This window comes from Lissotriton vulgaris, chromosome 11 (assembly GCF_964263255.1).
Source record: "Lissotriton vulgaris chromosome 11, aLisVul1.2, whole genome shotgun sequence".
NCBI lineage: Eukaryota > Metazoa > Chordata > Amphibia > Caudata > Salamandridae > Lissotriton > Lissotriton vulgaris.
In genome coordinates this window covers 485,863,109-485,882,937 of record NC_141699.1, presented here as the reverse complement: position 1 = coordinate 485,882,937, position 19,829 = coordinate 485,863,109, and the positions used below count along the sequence as shown (strand labels likewise).

Sequence of the window (19,829 nt, the reverse complement as noted above, 5' to 3'; positions counted from 1 at the left end):
CGCAACATTCTCAATGGCCAGCCACATTGGTGATAAGATCACAAAACATGTGATAATGCATGTTATCAGCAGGAAACTAACACCTGCTCTGACCTGGTGTAAAGTCGGGCCACAGCCTGCACCACCAGGAAATTCTTTTTTTTACTGTAGGAATGCTTGTATTCGTAATGAAGAATCAAATATGTAATCTACATCTGTTGTAGAGAGAGAGTCAGCCCTTTGAATCCATCATGAATGTAATGCTTTAGCATTCGGGATGCTTGCCTTTGTAATGGCCTCTAGGGTTGGCACTGAAGTCACGACAATTATGCGTTTACCCTGCGCAAGTGCTCTCTCTCCCTCTCACTGCAACAGTCTGCACTGTAGGAAAGTGGATATCTGACTATGGTTACCCCCAAACTTTTTGCCTGGTGTTTAGCTGGTTTTTGACTAAGTTGGCCTGGGATCCTGCTATTCAGGGCCCCAGGCTAATTGCTCTATCCTTAAAATGGACTTCATGTACCTTAGGTACATACACAATTGGATCTGGTTCACCTTATAGGCCCCTGTAACAGTGTACCCCAGGTACCCAGGGCATAGGTGCAGCCAAGGTCTACCAGGGGCTGCAGCATGTATTGTGCCACCCTTGGCCTGGCCTCCATATTTTGACACAACTGGCTGATCAATCAGCTGGGGTAAGTTGGTGTAATCACCTCTTACTTAGATATAGTATACCTATATCTAAACCTATCTGGACACATGTTAACCTATAAGCCACTCCTATGGAAGGCCTCGACAATCCTGGAGGCAGAGTGCTTGGTTTCATGTGAGATGGTGCTCTGGCACGAGCTGAGCCCGTCTGCAGCTGTCGGGAACAACTCCCCTAGTGGTTCTGGGATATTGCCATACCATATACTCTTAAGTGCATTATAAACCTTGCGGTTATTTGCTAACTTTGGTTTGGCTTTATCAAAACATGTCGAGTAAGGTGTCATACGAATTGGGATACTACCCCCTCGCCAATGCTGGCGAAGGAGGTAGCATTCCACCCTTCTAGAGGGACACAACATGTACATAACCTGAACCCCGGTTAAAGTTAAACTCGAGCCTCAGCATCACAAAATGGATGCTGCCACCACAGACACAAGTCTGACCTCCTGCTGCTGGGAGTCCTTCCAGCGAGGGAGGCTTGGACAAAGGGTTTCCTGCCTTGGGAGGTACGAGCACCACCCCAGACAGGATTTTGTGTATTGGGTAGGACAGGGCTGAATAGAATGAGACATGCCTAGGGCACACTGGGTGTCCCTGTGCATAAGCCAGTCCAAACCGGTGCTGGGGCTTTCCAGCCCCAGTCCTGGCATGGAGCTGGACAAAGGAAAGGGGGTGTAACTGCCCCCCCCAGATTTGGAATAAGAGTAGGAGCTGTGTCCCAAGACTTCAGATCATCCTGAACTCGACTTGAAACTAAGAAGAAAACTGGACTTCGACATTCTGCTGCACAGAAGACTGAAGAGCATCTCCCTTGTGGCCAAGGAGTGACCACCCTGTGAATACAGGCACCATCCAGCAACTCGACATCTGCTTTGCTGCTGCCTCCTGCCGGAGCCCGAGCCCAGAGCCTGACGAGACCCAGACTCTCAGACATCTCAGAGCCCGATCCACAGTCCCTGAAAAGAAGAGACCCGTGGAGGCACCGAGAGACGTGCGACCGGACATCTTGAAGGACCCACAAGAAGGTGACTGCGAACAACCCGAGGCACCTGCCATGCTGTGCTTTGAGGTTTGAGAAGCCCCACCACCGAGCAGCATTTGCACTGAAGATCAGTCCCCCAGCATCTCCACGATCTGCGTGGGGCCCTTTTGCACTTTGCCACTCGACGCACCATCCCGGCCACTTGCCACGTGGCTAGCGGCGATCTTGGCGACGAAACCTACAAACAACACTACTGGTTCTCATTGCCCAGGACTGGCCCTTGCTCCCCTGAAAAGGAGCACCCGCTCTGACCTTGCTGGTCCGAGTGAGAAGCTTGCATCGATTCCTGCGTGGCTTGCATTAGCCAAGCCCTGTTTGCTCCAATCAAGAAGCCGCCACTGCCATTAGCTAGAGCCTTCGTGGGACAGCTTGTGACCAATGCCTGGACGTCCTCGACCTCTTCGTGTCCACGTGGCTGCAGAGACAATCTTCACCTCTTCGCCTGTTTGCACCCGACATCGCCTGGTTCCATCCTGGTTCCACGGTAGTCACTGGCTAGTGACTTTGAACATTGTCCCCTCTGCTTTGAGGTCTTCACCTCTTCAGATCCACCCTTGGATCCACCGGAACTCTCCTCGACGACCCGCCTGCAGTATCTTCATCTACAGGCTCCATAGACCAGCGCGACGAAACCCGACACACTTTGAGACATATGCACCCGCTTCCTGTGGGTGAGGTAAACCTGGCACTCCAGTGCCCCTGTGTAGCAATACACCTCTAGTGTCTATGTTCCAAGTTGCTAGGTTCTAGGTCATCCGGAAGGTTCCCTTTTCACTAACTTTGTAACTTTTACGCACCATTGACATTGCATTGGTGTATCCGTGTGTTTTAAGCGCTGCACCCGAGTCCCGCTGGCCTTTCCCGACTTCTTCACTGTTAGTCCCAAACAGCTCCAGCGATTCCCCAGGCCCTTGGCCTACTTCGTTTCCGATTCGTGGTACTTATACCACTATTTTAGTATATGGTTTATGTGGCCCCTAGGGCTCATCCATATTGTGCAGCTTTTGTATATTTAAACTGTGTTTTGTTTTAACGCATTTGCTTCTGTGCTCATAAAGAGTATAGGGGATATTTGTAGTAAATAAATATATATATATTTTCAATATTTATCTCTGTGGTGTCCTTTCATTTGGTATTCAAGGGGATTTTGTATGGTAAAACAGCTTGCTTCACATGCCATTACCGAGTTTAGCCTAAGACTGCTTTGTCCATGCTACTAGGATAGCTGGTCTATAAGGTTGACTTTCAACCAATCATCATAAGGGCTGCTTGGCATGGTACAAGGTGATCACTAGAACTAGTGAGCATCATATACCAGGCCAACTTCTCACATGTACTACTGTGAGTATTTTTTCTGTTGGTGCAAAATGCATTTCAGAGTTTGTTTACAAATGTGATTTGTATGAAATAGGTACTGTATCGCCTTCATTGAAGGTGATGTAGGTGTACCCGGTAGGTTCAGTGACCACTTGGATCACCAAGTGAGTTGTATTGACACATGTGTAAATGTTTGGAAGCTACCATGTCTGCTTGTACTGAAGGTAGGATATCAGTATGTTCCTGTGTCCAATGGTGCACTGAAAATCAGGTGAAAGTAAATCGTACAAAGGTATCACCCTTTCTGCGTAAACCAAAATGTATGTCTTGCCAAAATGAAAAACTCCTAAAATGGATCGTAGTCTTTTCAGTCGTTGGAGGTTGGAGCAGTGCACATTTTTCAAAAAATTGTGCCGCCAAGCTTTTGCCTTCATTTGACAATTTGTACCCCAAAAATAGGACACAGAGGTTGGCAATTTTTAGTTTAAAAAAATGTAATTTGTATCTCAAGTCGGCCAACCCAAGAATTATGTGGTTCACCCTAGACAAGTGTTCCATTAATTCATTGTCCGTCAGAAAAAAGTCATCTACATAGGGCAATGCCTCCTCATCAAAAGTTGGAAGTAACTGTCACCCTGGCTAAAAACAGCCCTGGGCTATTCTTTTACCCCTGGGGTAAATGACAGAATTGGTGCTGGGAGTCTAACACAGAGAATGCTGGTAAATATCTGCTCCTAGGTGCTATATTTTGGCAGAAAAATCCATTTGATATGTCTAGTGTTGTTTAGTATTTTTTCCGCACGATATCCTTCATTAGTGCGGTACTGCTGTGTGAATTTTGTACAGCAAATGTGAATGTAGATGTGTTTAAATGTCTGTAATTTAAGACTAGACTATATGAATTATCGGGTTTCATTAAGGGAATCAAAGAATTATTAATAGGTGAGGTTCAATTCTCTATCACACCCTGGTATTCAAGTTGATCCATGATCTCCCTGACTTGTTTCTTTGTCTCATGTTTAATCTGGTATTGTCTCTGGGATTGAGGAATTGAATTGGATTTCGTGAAGAGGTGACTCATCATTTTACCCAACATGATTTCAGTAGAGTGTGGGAGCTAGCGCTAAAGCCCCCTCCTGTGCGTATGAATTTTTAACTGATTCTGGCAAGAGGCCAGAGAATGCAGGTAAAATATCTTCTTCCGCCATTGAGCAATCAATTATGAACTCAGGTGGCTAATCCTTTTCAGCCAAAAGAATGTTGTAACCGTATGTCAGGTTCTCCCAAAAGAGACCGTTTACCTTCCTGGGTACTTTCCCCTCCATCTGGAGTGGTATTTCATATAAACGATGTGGGACACTTACCCTTGTAGCAGGTGTTTCCACCATGATATGTTCGCTCAGTGATACTACCTCCAGATAATCCATAAGGTACTGGCGAGCTATTGTGACTTCTGCTGCGCTGTCCAGCATCATCACTGCCCATTCCCCATTCAGAAGCAGAGTCCTCAGTAGCCTGGGTATTTCTAATATTGATCCCAGGTACTGTCTTCTTTTTAAATTGAGCTTTTGAATTCTTTTGTTTGTCTTCTTGTTTAATTATGTAGCCCGAAGTGCGATGTGTCTCCTTTTTTGACTTGACCCCCTCTTCCAATCTGTATTCTGAGTCTGTCTCTCTCCGAACGATTTTGTCTCCTGAATGGAACGAGATGAACGTGGACCAGTATCCTGATACCTGTCAGGTTTTCTAATGTTGTCACAGTTTCTCCGATTGAATTTTTGTTCAGTGTGCTCCTGCTGAGGAGACTCACCCTGTGACTGCGTTTGTTTAGTTTATTATCCCATTTCTTCTTCGAAGAATCGAGTGCTTGCTTAGAGTTATCTTTTTCAGAACTGCTCTTCACCATGGGTTTCCCAGGTCTGGCTCCCAGATTATCTCTGCCTAGAGAAGCATATGTATCTTCGATAATCTTAGGCAGTTTCCAGCCTGCTGAGTGGGGGGAATTCCCTCAGGCGTTCGTGTATAGCCACCACTGCTGCCTCCCCTTTTATGTTACCCAACAAAATGGCTGATATCTGGGCAAAATTGCCCATCAGTTTCATCCCTAAATCTAATGCAGGCTCTGCCCTGTACTTTTTCTGTATCTGTTTCAATTTATCTGGTATGACTGCTATTGAAGGCGTACCATGCATTCTGGAATATACAGCAGCGAATGTTGTACCCCAAGTGATACAATCTTCTAACGGGGTAGCCATCCCCATTGGCAAGCACATTGTCAGTGGTATTCTGTGTTTTTCCTGTGGGCCCGTACAGGGACAAATGGCTTCAAGCTGTGCTGTTTTTTGTGCTATCCAGAACGGGATTTGCTGCTGGCTGGTGGGAACCTTTCCCATAACGGCATTTATTGTTTGTGGGATAATATCTGTAGTAGGCGTTTGTGGTTCCATAGCCTGAGGAGACCCTGCAGCTTCGACTGTCAATGTTCTCAGTACATATTGAGTAAGATTTCTGTACATATTTACTAGATATCTATAAAGTTTGCGCATTCCTGCTGATGTTAAGGCAGCAACATCTGGTTGCAGTGTGTGTGATGCTAGGACTGGCCAAGTCGCTCCTTCTCTGCTGAGCGGACTGATTCTCACATATTGTGTGGTATGGGGTAGGGCACCTTTAAACCAATTAATGTGCTCTTGGTAAGTTAACAAGATTTCTAAGTCCATGTATGGGAAAAACTCATCAGGTGGCTCATATTCAATATATTTGTGAAATAATCGTGTGTGTGCATCTGCAGGTGGGAATTCAACTCAAGAATACAATATCTCTGTTCTGAATGTTTTGTATGCCTCAACCACATAGGTAACATCTCCACCCATTGCTGGCAGGCCATGTTGTAACAATTTCATTTCCACAATGTCTTGGAGAAGTGTGGCTCAATGATTAGAGTGGCAGACCCTGATGCAGAGGTCTAGCCCGGGACCAGGGTTCAATTCTCTGCCTCGGGGGGTCTCGGCCTCAAAATTCCACAGACCTGATAATTCTTGCCTCGGTGCCTATTCCAATCATGGAGTCCCACTCTGGGCAATAGCTTGCTTAAGCTCCACAACGGCCCCCAAACCGCTAAGGATGCCTGGCCTCCACCTTGGGGGTACCCAGTAGTGGACGCCTCACAGGGAAAGCCAGGATGGGTTCCACAGCGGTATTCGTACAAGTGCCTTGAGACCCTTGCGGGTGAGTAGTGTGCTATACAAGTATCAATTTACATGGTAACCGCCTGTCTGCAATTTTCTGAAAACATTAGTCCAACTATCTGTTCTTCAATGTCATCACCTGGTTGTGTGGTCATTATTAAAGCAGTAGTATTTAGCTAAATCTTCTAAAAATATTGTATGCACTATCCTCTAATCTTCCAAGCTTGATTTGACCTACAGCCAATAAATAAGGTATACCTAATCAGCGGAGGAAGATTTGTTTTTTCCCCACTATGGGAATCTCCGGTTAAAATATGAATGGGGGTCTCTGAGAAAGCATGACTGAACTACTCAATTTTGACCATTAAGTAAGAGCCTAACCAGCACTGGGAGCCATGTTGTGTAGTTCCTACTAATCCATTGGATCTGTGTATTGTTCAGACAACATAAACTAGGTGCTCGGTGTCAAGACTTATTCCAGACACCCCCGCAGGATTTGTTGGCATATAGACCAGCTAGCTCACAATGCCACTGTAATGCCCCTAATCTATGGTTTCTGGCAAACACTAAATATGACAGCCATGTCCCCTTTCGCTCAGTCACATGTGCTCACTTATTCTCAGAGAAATATACAGAGAATACACAGTGGCACGTTTTCAATAATATTTATTGAACCAACGTTATTCTTGCATAAAATACGTGTGCTGCAATGATTAGTAGACAGAAGCAGATAAACATGATAAGTAGATATAGTTCTACCATGGAACTAAACAATGTATATATGTAGGCCTATAAACAAGGCAGAAATCTAGGGTACTCCTATTATACGTACCCTACCCTAAGTGTACGTAGAGTGTGTAGGTGTAGAGCCAAGAACTCCCCCAAAGGACAATCCAACCCCATTACCTAATGGGATAGAGTGAAGGACCCTGTCTTGGTCAAGAACTGGACACCCTTCACGAGATGTCAGGACTCCTGCAAGGACTCCCAGTGTCAGTGGAAGTACCTCCTCTGCTAATCTATAGGGATGCTCATCTTTTATAATAGAAAGCAAACTTGCGATAAATGCATAGATTAGTGATGTTATGGATATATAGATAGCCCTGTCGCCTTCTGAATGAAGATAGTGATGACATTTGTACACAGTGCGAGACGAGACCTTGTACATGATGTCCAGGATGTGTGATAATGTTGTGCAAAGCTATATCCACCTTTGTTGTGCATGCAAATGTGTGCCAAAGGTCATAGCTGGAAAGGTTATTTATGAGGGCAATGTAGGAAATAAGCTGCTTCGCTACATAGGCCTAACTAGGGAATATAACACTATAGGTCTACACTAACGAAATGCGCAAACTACTCGACCAATGGCACATTCTCTCAACGACAATGGGCTGACTTGATTAAAATCAATATCCTTCCATCAGTACTTTTCTTTTTTCAATGATTATAGTTCCACAATCATTCTTTGGCACTATTGACTCCGATCTTCCACCCTTTATTTAACAAGGGAAGAAGTCCCAGATTAAACTTCAGGCTATTCTCTTAAATCAGGAAGAATTAAACTGTACTGTCAGGTTGACTTTATGGATTGGCTTTTCTGAGTATTTCGATTGATAGTCATTTTTATTTAAATAACAAGCTAAACCCAGGTGAAATCGAACTTTTTGCCTTTTTTAAAAATCCCCAGGGTACCAAAGAGATCCAGATATAAGATGACATGGGTCTTTATAGATAGATTCAACCGCATATGGCAAGAATACGGAGTGCCACGGTTCCATCCACAATAAAAATTTGTTGACTTTACTCCATTAGGGCTTTCTTTAAACACTCAAATTCTCAGTCGCAGGAATTCTCAATCGCAAGGCTGTTCTGGAGCTTCGTAGGAGAAATATTTTTTGTGAAAATAATGAATTTATCCAATGTCATCAGTGTCTATCCCAACATTAGTTCCATCCTACTATTTAGTTTTGTTCAAATTAAACACTTTTGTGCGGATACAATATCGGAGAAAAGCCACTAGCCAATAGCATTAGCAACGTTTTTTTCATATCAAAGTTAACAGGTATAGAATATATATCCAAAAATTAGCCGGACTGAAATAGATTTTCTGAATAAAATTACAATCTTAACTGGAACAAAATCGATATCACACAATGGAGGTTCCAGTACCAGCTGAGCTCTAAAGCAATACGTGCTGCCAACTGCAGAAGAATGGTTTTCTTCAGGAGATGGATGCTCTATAGCACCCTGTTGTTAATTCCTGCGATGCATTCACTGGCATCATCTGCCTGCTTCAGGTGTACATACGAGAAAGGGGAATGGCTGCATATGGTGCTCAATTGCCCACATCTGGCTACATTTTAGGAGAAGATCCATTGAATGCGAAATTACAGGTACAAGTACCCCGGATGCCCATGGAGTCTTTTATGTGATTATGTTCCCACAGCTCCAATTCTTTTTTATTTCCTCTCTTGTTGTCAGATCGCTGATATTAGCGAATTGGAAATGTGATATAATCCCTACATTGGATCAATGGATTGAAAAAATGCAGAGGGTTAAATCGTGGGAAAATCTCTATGCACATAGCGTTAGATCAATATAGAAATTTTCGTGAATCTGGAAAGGTTGAGATAATTGAAAAAGATCTTTTTCTTTCTGTTTATTGGCCTTTTGAATATATTAGGGATGGGGTTTTCATGTTTTCCTTTCTTTCGATACATTGATTTCACATTATATAAAAGGTTTATATAATAGGTGCTTAGGATTTGATTTTTCTATTCTATGTATGAATTTCTGACATGTATGATTTAATTGTTTGCTATACATGAAATTATTTGTATCTTTTTTTGGTGTACCTAAAAAAAATCCAGCTGTCTGCTGTGATTAAATTATGGGGAATGATGTAGAGATTGTTTAGCTCTCATCATTCTTTTTGTTACCCACGACAGAAACATATTTACAACAATGGAAACTAACTAATTGTTTGTGAAGAACGCAGTCGCCTCAAGGGAAGGCTTACTTACACTGATAAACCACAGTTACAAACAATGGCCACCTACTGTGCCTGTGACTGAGGGAAGAAGAACTTTAGAGGTTCTGATACGATCGATGAAGCATTTTAACATAGTTGCACATACCTTTGAGCAGTTGCAGGGCGTTCTCCAGGTAGTCATCAGCTGTGATTGGTTTTCCGTTTAGTTTCAGATCCAGGGTGAAGTCTCGCACCGTCCAGATGAAAGTGGGAAAGACACTCATGAAGTCTTCAGTGCCAGCCGCATGTGTCTTACGGTCTTTGTGTCCAGGGGACTTCACGTTGATATGGTTGGACAGCTCTGTCACGTAACTGGTTTCAAATTAAGGTAAAATAGCACTTCAACAGGAAGATTCTCTGTATATCTTAGAAAATGCTACGGACAAGTGTAAATTAAAAATAAAGCTTTTCTTATGAAATATTCCTTCTTGTGTCTGATTCTTTTATTAGAAAATATAAGACTACAGGTTAATGATCTATGGACTTTCGAGGAGGACAACACTTGGGAAGAAACATATGAATGTCGGGCAGGGAGGATTGTGTCTAATGTTCAATCAAAAATGAGGCTCAAACATGGCTTGTTTTTATCTCAAGTACATTTGCTTATGTACTTTCACAATTGTCCTTTGAAAAGGCACAAATGAAAATGATTGAATTGTAAATGCTTTCTTATAAGAGAGTGAGCATTAATAGATAAAGGTATTGAGAACAAATTTGCAATAACCCTTTGGAAATGTTTAATGTGCTCAAAATGTTTTAAAGTTCATAATGTATTGTGAGAAAACAATAAACAAGACCAAAAATCAGTGTATGTCAACAATTCTTGAAATATATCCACGTAAATTCCTTTAGAAATGATATTATTGCACATAATGGTTAGCATTTCATACAAGTATGAGGAAATGAAAACAGTGCACATCTTTGTTTAAATTTCTATGCAGGAGATCAAGAATGAAAGAGATGCATGTTCGCTATATTGCAATATTCAAGATCCTTATATTAACGCTGATGGGCAGCAGTAGCTTGTCTGTAATTTCTCCATGGTCAGCTATGTACATCTGTGGGGCATTCCAATGTTAGACTGAGTTCCCTGACATTGTGGTATATCTTTGTTATGGCATCCAGTCTCGTAGTTATTATTCATTTTGAATCCATTTTGGACTTTATAACAGGCATAATGATTTATCTCCCAAAGTGTACATTTTCCCGACCTTGTGGCATATCCCCACTACTGATGTTCAGCTTATTATTATTTTTTATTATTATTGTCTTGCATTACAGATCCTGCTAGTTGTGTGCCCGATCATTGATGAGCTATTTTAAAGCATTTCTGTTCTTCAGCCTACTGTCTTTCATTGATCCATAGTTTGTTTGCCTGAACCTCTGTTTCAGTTAATTCTCGATTTGAGGGCTATAGCCTTTTTAGTACCCAGAAGCTGCCTTCCTATCCCGGCTATTTGTGTTAATCTTTCCCTAGTCAAATCAAATAAAAAATTGTTTATTCGGTTTTTGTATTGTAAAAAACCATAAAAGTACATATGCAAAACAGAATTTCACCATTAAAAGTACTATAAAATTGTTATGTACAAATTTAAAATACAAAATTTTTAAAAGATAAAAATAAGCTACCATGAGTTTCAATAGTCGGAATCTGTAAGACATGTATATAGACATGGGGTATTAAAAAAGATCAAAATATGATATTCTATTAAATTATTCAAGATTTGTCCTATGTCTTATTATAAATTTCAGAAATATGACAACTTGTTTCGCAATATGTTCTTCCTCTAGACACTGTAGACGGAGAAATGCTGGTCTGCATCTTCGTAAATTCATAGATTTTAAAATGGGACTGATCCAGTGCTGTCTGTGCTCAATAAAAAACTTACAAAATAAGACAGTGTGCATTGTGGTTTGGGCAGAAGATTCATCACATTGGCAGGGGGATAGCCACTTTGCCCAATCGTTGGTTTGCTGGAAGGTGACAAGTTTATGGAAAGTGTTCATCCTAAACCTGGTTAATAAAGACCTTTCATAGATAGTTAAATTAAAAGTTAAATAGGGCTGGATGGTCATAGATGTTTGAACCATTAGCGCATGTTGCACCGTTTTTTTTATACCTCATTACTCAGTCGCAGCAGCTCTAGATGAGTAATGCACATTGTTTTAAACACTTTCCTCGACAGCACAGTGATTGCTGCCGGATTGTAAAAATATTCCTGCATGCCAAAATCAAATAGGAACTTCTTAATATAAGCAATCCAGCCTATCTTCTGTGCATTTTCTAGAGAGAGACAATCCTGTATGAGGTTTTGGCAAAAAGTTGTTCTAGTTGATGACCATATGCGATGCCACAACAGAAGTGGTTGAATTTTAATTAAGTCTGTCAAAAAAGGCAGACGTAGTTCTATGTGGCATGCAAAGGTTGCGGAGCCCTGTGGTAATGCCAAAAGAAATCTAAGAAAGGAATTTTCCACGATTTGAATAGAATCCACCTTCCCGTATCCCCACACTCCAGCCCCATAAAGTGCAGTACTCCTGCATTTAGCTTGATAAATGTACACTAGTTCCTTTGGGGGTCGTTTCCCTAATTTGCGTGAAAAAATAACTAGTGCTGCTGTTGCCCTCACAAACGACAATTTCCTGACCTCAAATGCTTGTTTCCAGGATTGCTTGTTGTCTATTACAATCCCTAAGTAGGTGTATGTCTTTGTGGTTTCTAGTTTGATGTTATCTATAAAATTTGCCTTAGATCTACGTGTATTATGGCCTGATGTCATAACATAAGTCTTTTTGATATTTATTTTCAAGTCTAGTTTGGCCATAAATTGGTGATATTTTGAGAGAGCACGCTGCAGTTCGAGTGCGGTACGAGCCATGATCACTGCGTCGTCCGCGTACAGCAGGGCAGGTATTGGGCGTGTTTTTATTTGCGGTAGGTCCCGGCACCCCCTCACCATGTCTTGTTCAAGACCGTTGTTGTAGAGAGTAAAGAGAAAGGGGGCCAGGACGCACCCAGGCCTTACTCCCCGCTGCACGCTGAACGGCTCAGTCAGTTGTCCTTCAAGACCGTACCTCACTCGTGCAGTCGCTCCGGAGTATAATTCACGCAAAAAATTTCCTAGCGGCAAGTCGACCCCCAATTTCACCAAGATGGCCCATAACTTGCTATGGCTAACGCAGTCAAAAGCCACTGATAAATCTAAGTATACAAAGCACTGCCCTTGGCATGTACATATTTACCTAGGAAAAGTGTCAAATTAAGGACCTGTTCCGTAGTCCCAAGCCCTTCTCGAAACCTGAACTGAATGTCCGAGAGGATCTTATTCTCATCTGCCCACTGCTGGAGGCGATCTAGGATAATTTATCCGGCAACCTTCCCCAGTTAATCTAGCAGCGATATTGGGCGGTAGCATGAGGGAGACTGCCTATTGCCCTTTTTAAAAATTCGTACTAATATGCTGTCCAACCATGACTCTAGTAACCCTACCTTGCACGATGCCTCCAAGACACGAGTTAAGATAGGGGTCCACAGGGCTGGGTTATACTTATAAAAATCGGCTGGGACCCCATCTGGGCCGGGGGCCTTCCGTTTTTGCTTGCAAGGAGGGCTATCTCAACTTCCACAAGTGTAATATCAAGATCAATTGGAAGAAAGGGAGTGCTAGTTAGACCGTTAATTGTTTTCGTCTTTCCAATCGCTAGATTCTCTTGTGGGAGTAAAGTAAAGATCTGAGTAAAGTGGTCGATCCATGATTTCTCATCTATGGCCACGTCGATTTTTGGGCCGTTATTGTTATCAACTAGAAAAGGAGGTTTAACTGTTGCGCAAAAAGCAATATTGTCCTTCATAGCACAGCTTTTTTGAAGTTGGACCCATAGTTCGCTTTTCAAATCCCTTTTTCTTGATTTTATCACCTTGTTATATTCTCTTCTAAAAATGGCTATTTCTTTTTTGCTACTAAACAACACCAGTCCTAGTCCTCATGGCAATATTCATTTGCTGGACTGTAAACATCCATGGTCGAAATTCGTTATCCACGGGATCTCTTAAGTCTGAAGAAAATCCTAAGATGTTTCAATCTATTGCCTCTTTAAAATAACAACCTCTCTGATAAATACAAACAAGACAGCACAGACAAAAAATGTGTGAAAAAGCGAGATGGCACCTCACGGGCGCACCACCAATGGGACCCCTGGTTGGTACTCACCAGGATGGCCCTGTTCTCATCATCGGTGCCATCAAGCTAAAACCAAAAAAGTGTCTCGACCCTCAAAAATAAAAGGACAGTGGATGGTGCAGTGGACACAACTTATATGTGACAAAACTAACAACATGTAACATTTAACATATAAGTCACTGAGCAACTGGGGCCATAAACTTTTATTCTCATTCCCTTCTCTGTTGCAAAACAGTGAACACACATATACTAAAAAAGAAGAGAGAAAATACTACCAATCGATTCTCTCTCTACTTACAGCCGACATGTTTCATTGCCTTTGATTTTTCGGCAATTTCTTCAGGGCAATATATTTTAAATGCCACTGCAAGGGACACTGAAGCCTGGGTGCCTGCTTGCAGATTTGTCTCTCATACCAGTGGTGAAATTGTGTTAAAATCGAAATCCAGCTCCATTAAGTGAGCATGGTCCTTACTCCCCGTTTCAAGCAATTTACGGTGTCAGAGTAGCGGTCGGCGTCCTCTCAACCCTCGAGCTCGAGGGTTGAGAGGACGCCGACCGCTACTCTGACACCGTAAATTGCTTGAAACGGGGAGTAAGGACCATGCTCACTTAATGGAGCTGGATTTCGATTTTAACACAATTTCACCACTGGTATGAGAGACAAATCTGCAAGCAGGCACCCAGGCTTCAGTGTCCCTTGCAGTGGCATTTAAAATATATTGCCCTGAAGAAATTGCCGAAAAATCAAAGGCAATGAAACATGTCGGCTGTAAGTAGAGAGAGAATCGATTGGTAGTATTTTCTCTCTTCTTTTTTAGTATATGTGTGTTCACTGTTTTGCAACAGAGAAGGGAATGAGAATAAAAGTTTATGGCCCCAGTTGCTCAGTGACTTATATGTTAAATGTTACATGTTGTTAGTTTTGTCACATATAAGTTGTGTCCACTGCACCATCCACTGTCCTTTTATTTTTGAGGGTCGAGACACTTTTTTGGTTTTAGCTTGATGGCACCGATGATGAGAACAGGGCCATCCTGGTGAGTACCAACCAGGGGTCCCATTGGTGGTGCGCCCGTGAGGTGCCATCTCGCTTTTTCACACATTTTTTGTCTGTGCTGTCTTGTTTGTATTTATCAGAGAGGTTGTTATTTTAAAGAGGCAATAGATTGAAACATCTTAGGATTTTCTTCAGACTTAAGAGATCCCGTGGATAACGAATTTCGACCATGGATGTTTACAGTCCAGCAAATGAATATTGCCATGAGGACTAGGACTGGTGTTGTTTAGTAGCTTTCAGAGTGGAGGGCGTCCTAGTTCTGTTTGTCTTCCCTCTAGACTCCCATTTGTGTAGTATTTCTTTTTTGCCCCTGTTAGTTCTACGGTTTAGCATAGGCTTTAGTGCATGGTTTGTCAAACCAACCTTTACAATTAAGGGTGGTCTTTTTTAAGTTGATACAAAGTGCTTCTTTAACTGATTTTGTTATATCTAGAAAGTTAGTCAAAACCTCCTCGTATCCAGTAGTAGGATCAAGACATTTTCCAATCGCACCTCTTGAATTTTTAACTACTTTCATTGTAATTGCCGCTGGATCTGCTTTTGCCCATTTTAAGGAGAAACCGTTTAGTCTGTCTAGGAATAAAGTTGCTTCCCCCAAGGTCCTTAAGGAGTTATCTTCATCTATTTGCTCAAGAAGCTGCAACGTGACACTATTAGGATAGTGATCACTTATTGCTATTTCATGTGTTATAAAGTCAATGATTTTAGAAGCGAAATGGCGTGAGATGAGTATGTAATCGATTATGCTAAATTGCCCTCTCCCGTTAAATGTGCTGGTAAGCGGGAATGGGGGGGTAGTCAACTCATTAGCCAAACCCAGCTCTAATCCAAGTAATGTTTCGTTCAAGGAACTCCCAATAGGTGTATGTGGGAAGTGCGTGAACGGATCGTTATTTTCATCCACAAAACCACAGGTTCAACCGTTACTATCCCGGCAAGGGGACTGGTTAAAGTCCCCCACCCCATATAATCACCATGTCCTTTCTTGTATTATTCCTTAAATTTTGTAAGCATGAATATATTTCTCTTACTACGCTAATTGCATCGTCCTGTTTCAAGTTATCATAGAAGTTAACTAGCGTAAGAAGCTTGTTTTTATTCATATACAGCGATAACATTTGGTAATTTGCCTGTGTTTTGACTAACACAGTTTTTTCCAGTTTAACCAAGTTCGAAACAAAGACCGACAAACCGCGCTTGGCTCTCCCAGAAGTTGAAGGGAGTGCCGTAGAGAGGTAGGTTTTATAGCCCTCTATATGGATTGCGGCTATTGCCATTGTCTCCTGCAGGCAAAGGATGATACATTTATGAATAAAATTAGTCCACATTTCGTTGTTTATTTTGGAACTCAAGTCCACAACATTCCAAAAAAGTATATTCAATAAAGATTTATCTGTATTATCTTTTATTTTTGGGATTTTAAAAGAGAGCCCAACATCTATGTCTGTGGGAGTTATGGTAGGCAATTCGAGGTTTGCATTTTGAATGACCTCTGTGACATGTGGCTCTACTTCTAAAGATGTGGGGTCTACCTTATCCAGTCAATCCAAGTCATCCAAACCCAGAAGTGGGTAGTATCTATTTGTGGTTGGGACGTCATAAAAAAGATTCTTACACTATATAGCATTGTGAACGTACTGTGTGGGATTCGGGGGGAGATAGAAATAACCTAATGGAAGTATGTTAATTTCTCCCCTGGCTATATGGGTGGTTCCTGCAGTCCGCAAAATTTCTTTTACTAAGATGGGTGATCTAAAAGTGAGGACTATACAGTCTCCTTGAAGTGTTTTTCCATGTACTCCCACCCACTGGACCCTTCTGGCCATTTTGAACTCCCTAAATAGAGAATCCCTTATACCTGTCCTTCTACCTAGCCAGTATAGTGATTTATTTCGCAATGTCTCCCATCCTTCTAATTCTAATGGAGTTTCCTTGGAACATTTGCAAGCACTATAATATACGGGGTGGCTAGGGGTGGCAAATATAGGTGCTGATCTAATGCCAATTTGGTTTTAGGTTGACTTTCAGGAATGGGATTGGAAAATTAGCATGGGGATTGAATTTGGGAAGGGACATCTATTGCCACGAAGTCCAAAATCTTATTAGTTGGCTTAATTTCTTCACCTGAAGTGGCGGTTAGAAAAGATTTTGAAGTTAGGACATTGGTCCTTTCTACGATTTTCTTCTGAGTGCTTATGTTTGTATCCCCCACTGTTGAGTTTCCCCCCATGATTGTCTCTTCTCGTTCGTTAGAAGGGGGTGGAATATGCTCTCTGACTTGTCTGTTGGTTATAGATAGTGTTTGTTCTATTAGGGTTAGTCTATGCTCGATTTGATCGAGCCTAAGGCGCAGGAACATGTCGAGCGTTTCTACCACTGTGGTAAGGGTCTTGATGTCCCTGGTAGACACCTCCGAATTACTATCAGTACCAATATGGGGTTTTATAGAAGGTTGTCTTGTACCTCCCTCCTTTTACTTTGTTTTGTATACTTCTTTTTTTGATAGACCACCTCATCTTCTTCTACTTCAAGAGTTTTTTGTGCTACTCTAGTTGTGCTGGTCTCATGTCCTGTGTTATTGACAGAGCTGGGATTTTTGTGTTTCTTTTGGGGTGGTTGTAGGGAGCTATCCGAATTACTCAAACTAATTCTATCTGGGATGAGCTGAACACAGCCATTTAGAAGTGATTTTTTAGGTCGAATTTGACTGGGACTCTCAGTGGAATCGGATTGGTTAGATTCCAAGTTAGATCTTAAAGAGCTAGTTTCTAGGAGTTCCTCGCGCTGAGCTCATCTGTTTATTTAGAGCTCCCATTGCGCCTGTTAAATAGCTCAGCAAGGTTTGCTGGGAATCTGTGTTTACCCTACGTCCTGTTTTTAATTTAGGACTGAGTAACTTCCTTACCCCCATCTTTTCTGCTGTCTGCTCAGTACTTTACCCCGAAACGTGGATGTAAGTATAGATAAAGTTAAAAAGATGGATAATGGTCCGCCTTGGGTTACTGATGTGGAAACAGCTCATATATACACGATGAATACAATAGTAAATAAAATCCTGCAGAGTATTATTACTACATATTAATTGTAGTTTAGACACTCAATTCCACATATGGGTTCGAGCTTGGATTGTCTTAAGTGAGTCTTAACTAGTACTTAGCAGGGATGTCACGAAGGTAAAATAGTCTTACTTGGATGTATAGTTTTTGTTCCAACGGGACCAAGAGAGTAGGCCCAGCCCTGCCTCTTCCTGTCGCGGACAGGCTCAGACGGGCCCGCCCTTGGCCCGGGCTTTTCCCTGGCACGCCTGTGCGCGTTAAGCGCTGCGGAGGGCGCTGTGATCTTTTGAGCGCCCCCGACGCTCTCGGGCAATTACGTGGTGCTCTCGCGATTCTTGGGGTGCCCGGGAGTTGTGGTCCGATCGGTGACCTCCTTCCCCGGTCCTTGCTCCTGTTCTTCCTTGCACTATCGTTTTCCTCGCTTCTATGCTCCGTCTGATATATTTACTTGTTTTCCACCTGGTGTTAGCTGTGTTTTCCCTTCTTTCCTGTGAAATATGCATATCATCGCCTTGTCTTTTATGGCATTGTATTAAGCTCTCTACTTTCCTACTTCCCTGCTTCTCGCTTTTGCCACTTGCATGTTTCTGTGGGATCACCAATATGTGTGGCAAAAGCTGAGAACCTATGTGGTGTTTCTCATCCTCTAAGAGCATTCTCTTTATGTTACTTTTTATAACATCAACAGAGTTATCGGCTTCACTGACCCTGCATGGATGTCCTATAGGTGGATATTTTGCAGTTTGTATTTGCAAGAGAAATTTTAGTTGTGGAAGTCCCAGAACTGCAGTCTAACTGTGCGGAGTTTATGAATTCTAGCCCCTATATCCACTTCTCTGTAAGCCTTGCACCTGTGGATGTTACTTGTTCTGATTGTGGGCTTGTCTCTTGTTTTCTTGTTCTCTGTGATCAACTGACTTCTTTGCTATCTTGCATGAAGCTTCCTCATTGGGTTCCTCATATCCTCTGACTTCCTGAGTGATCTTGGGCAGCTCTTTTTCAAATATTATTTTCCATTTGTCTCCTCTATTAAAGGTCCTTGACAAAACCTTTACACTTCAGCATCTTTAATTGCTCTCCATGATTTCAAGGAGAAACTAGGTAATGGCTATCCAAATAGGATGAGTTTAGGAAAATGTGCAGGAAATTTACCAGTGTGCAGTACAACAGCACAAAAATAGCCATCCCTTAACACAGAATAGGACAATTAGCTGCTGTAAAAAATGAAGAAATTAACAGAGCACGTCAATTCAATGAAAATAATTAAATAATTCAAATGAGCCTCTAAATAAACAAACTAGGCAAAACATTTACAAATAGAGAATAGCACCTTGGATATCATGTCAAAAATATTGTTTACCACAATATCATGCTTCTATAATTATAACAGTATTTACCAAAATATCCTAAAAAAGAACATAGTTGACACTAATATCGTCCACAAATATGCATAAATATAGATTTTTTTTTAATATAAAGTATAAAGTAGTAAACGGTAAATATATATCTTATTGTATAAATGTAATCCAATGTAAATTAAATAAATGTGTATGCATATATATATTTGTGTGTGGGTGTGTGTGTGCGTATTCGGTTGCCAGTAGGTAGTTATAATTAGGACCTATTATCCATAGGAAATCCGCTACATTCTATTTGGAATAATTTTGGCGCCGGTTAACGAATCTACGCAAAATTTTAAAAACTGGTGGGGTGCTCCGGTCCGCTCCTATCCTGAAAGTCTTGGGGTGATTCGTCAAGCAGGGGCGGAGAAAAAATGGGGTCCCAAAACGTGTTTTCCCCATGCAATTTCCCTTAGGAACCTTTAAACGCAGCTACAGCTTGAACTGCTGAACGGAATTACACCAAATTTGGCAAAGAGGTAACCCTTGGTTCAGAGTTGTGCCTTTTGGTTAAATGGTGTAAATCTGTTCAGTAGTTGGTGAGAAAATCAAAAGTAAAATCATAGATATATCTATGGCCGTGGTGGATCCGCGCACCCTGTGCGCACCCTCCCGATCATGAGCTCCTACGAGATGCATGCTAATTGGCTGTCAACACTCCAAACCAGGAAGTGTTGGCAGCCATTTTGTGCCTCGGTAGAAGCGAGGCTGCAGAAATCAGTGGAACAAATGAGCAAAACGAATAAAGGGGGCAGGGTAGAAATACCCTGACCCTCTAGACCTGCTTAGGGGGTCCCACAAAAAAATGTAAAAAAAAAATGTAAAATGGCAAAATGCACACAGGGTGCGCGGGTCCTGCAGTAA

At 42.0% G+C, this 19,829-nt stretch overlaps 1 protein-coding gene across 1 annotated transcript in view; it reads right to left on the bottom strand.

Moving 5' to 3' along the window:
* The window catches only part of LOC147682140 (guanylate-binding protein 1-like), a 392,581-nt gene that overhangs the window by 144,783 nt on the left and 227,969 nt on the right, over positions 1 to 19,829 (bottom strand). The window contains exon 6 of the mRNA XM_086943549.1: positions 9,375 to 9,580. Within this exon, the coding sequence (XP_086799675.1) occupies positions 9,375 to 9,580 (206 nt within the window). The remainder of the gene's footprint in view (positions 1 to 9,374; positions 9,581 to 19,829) is intronic.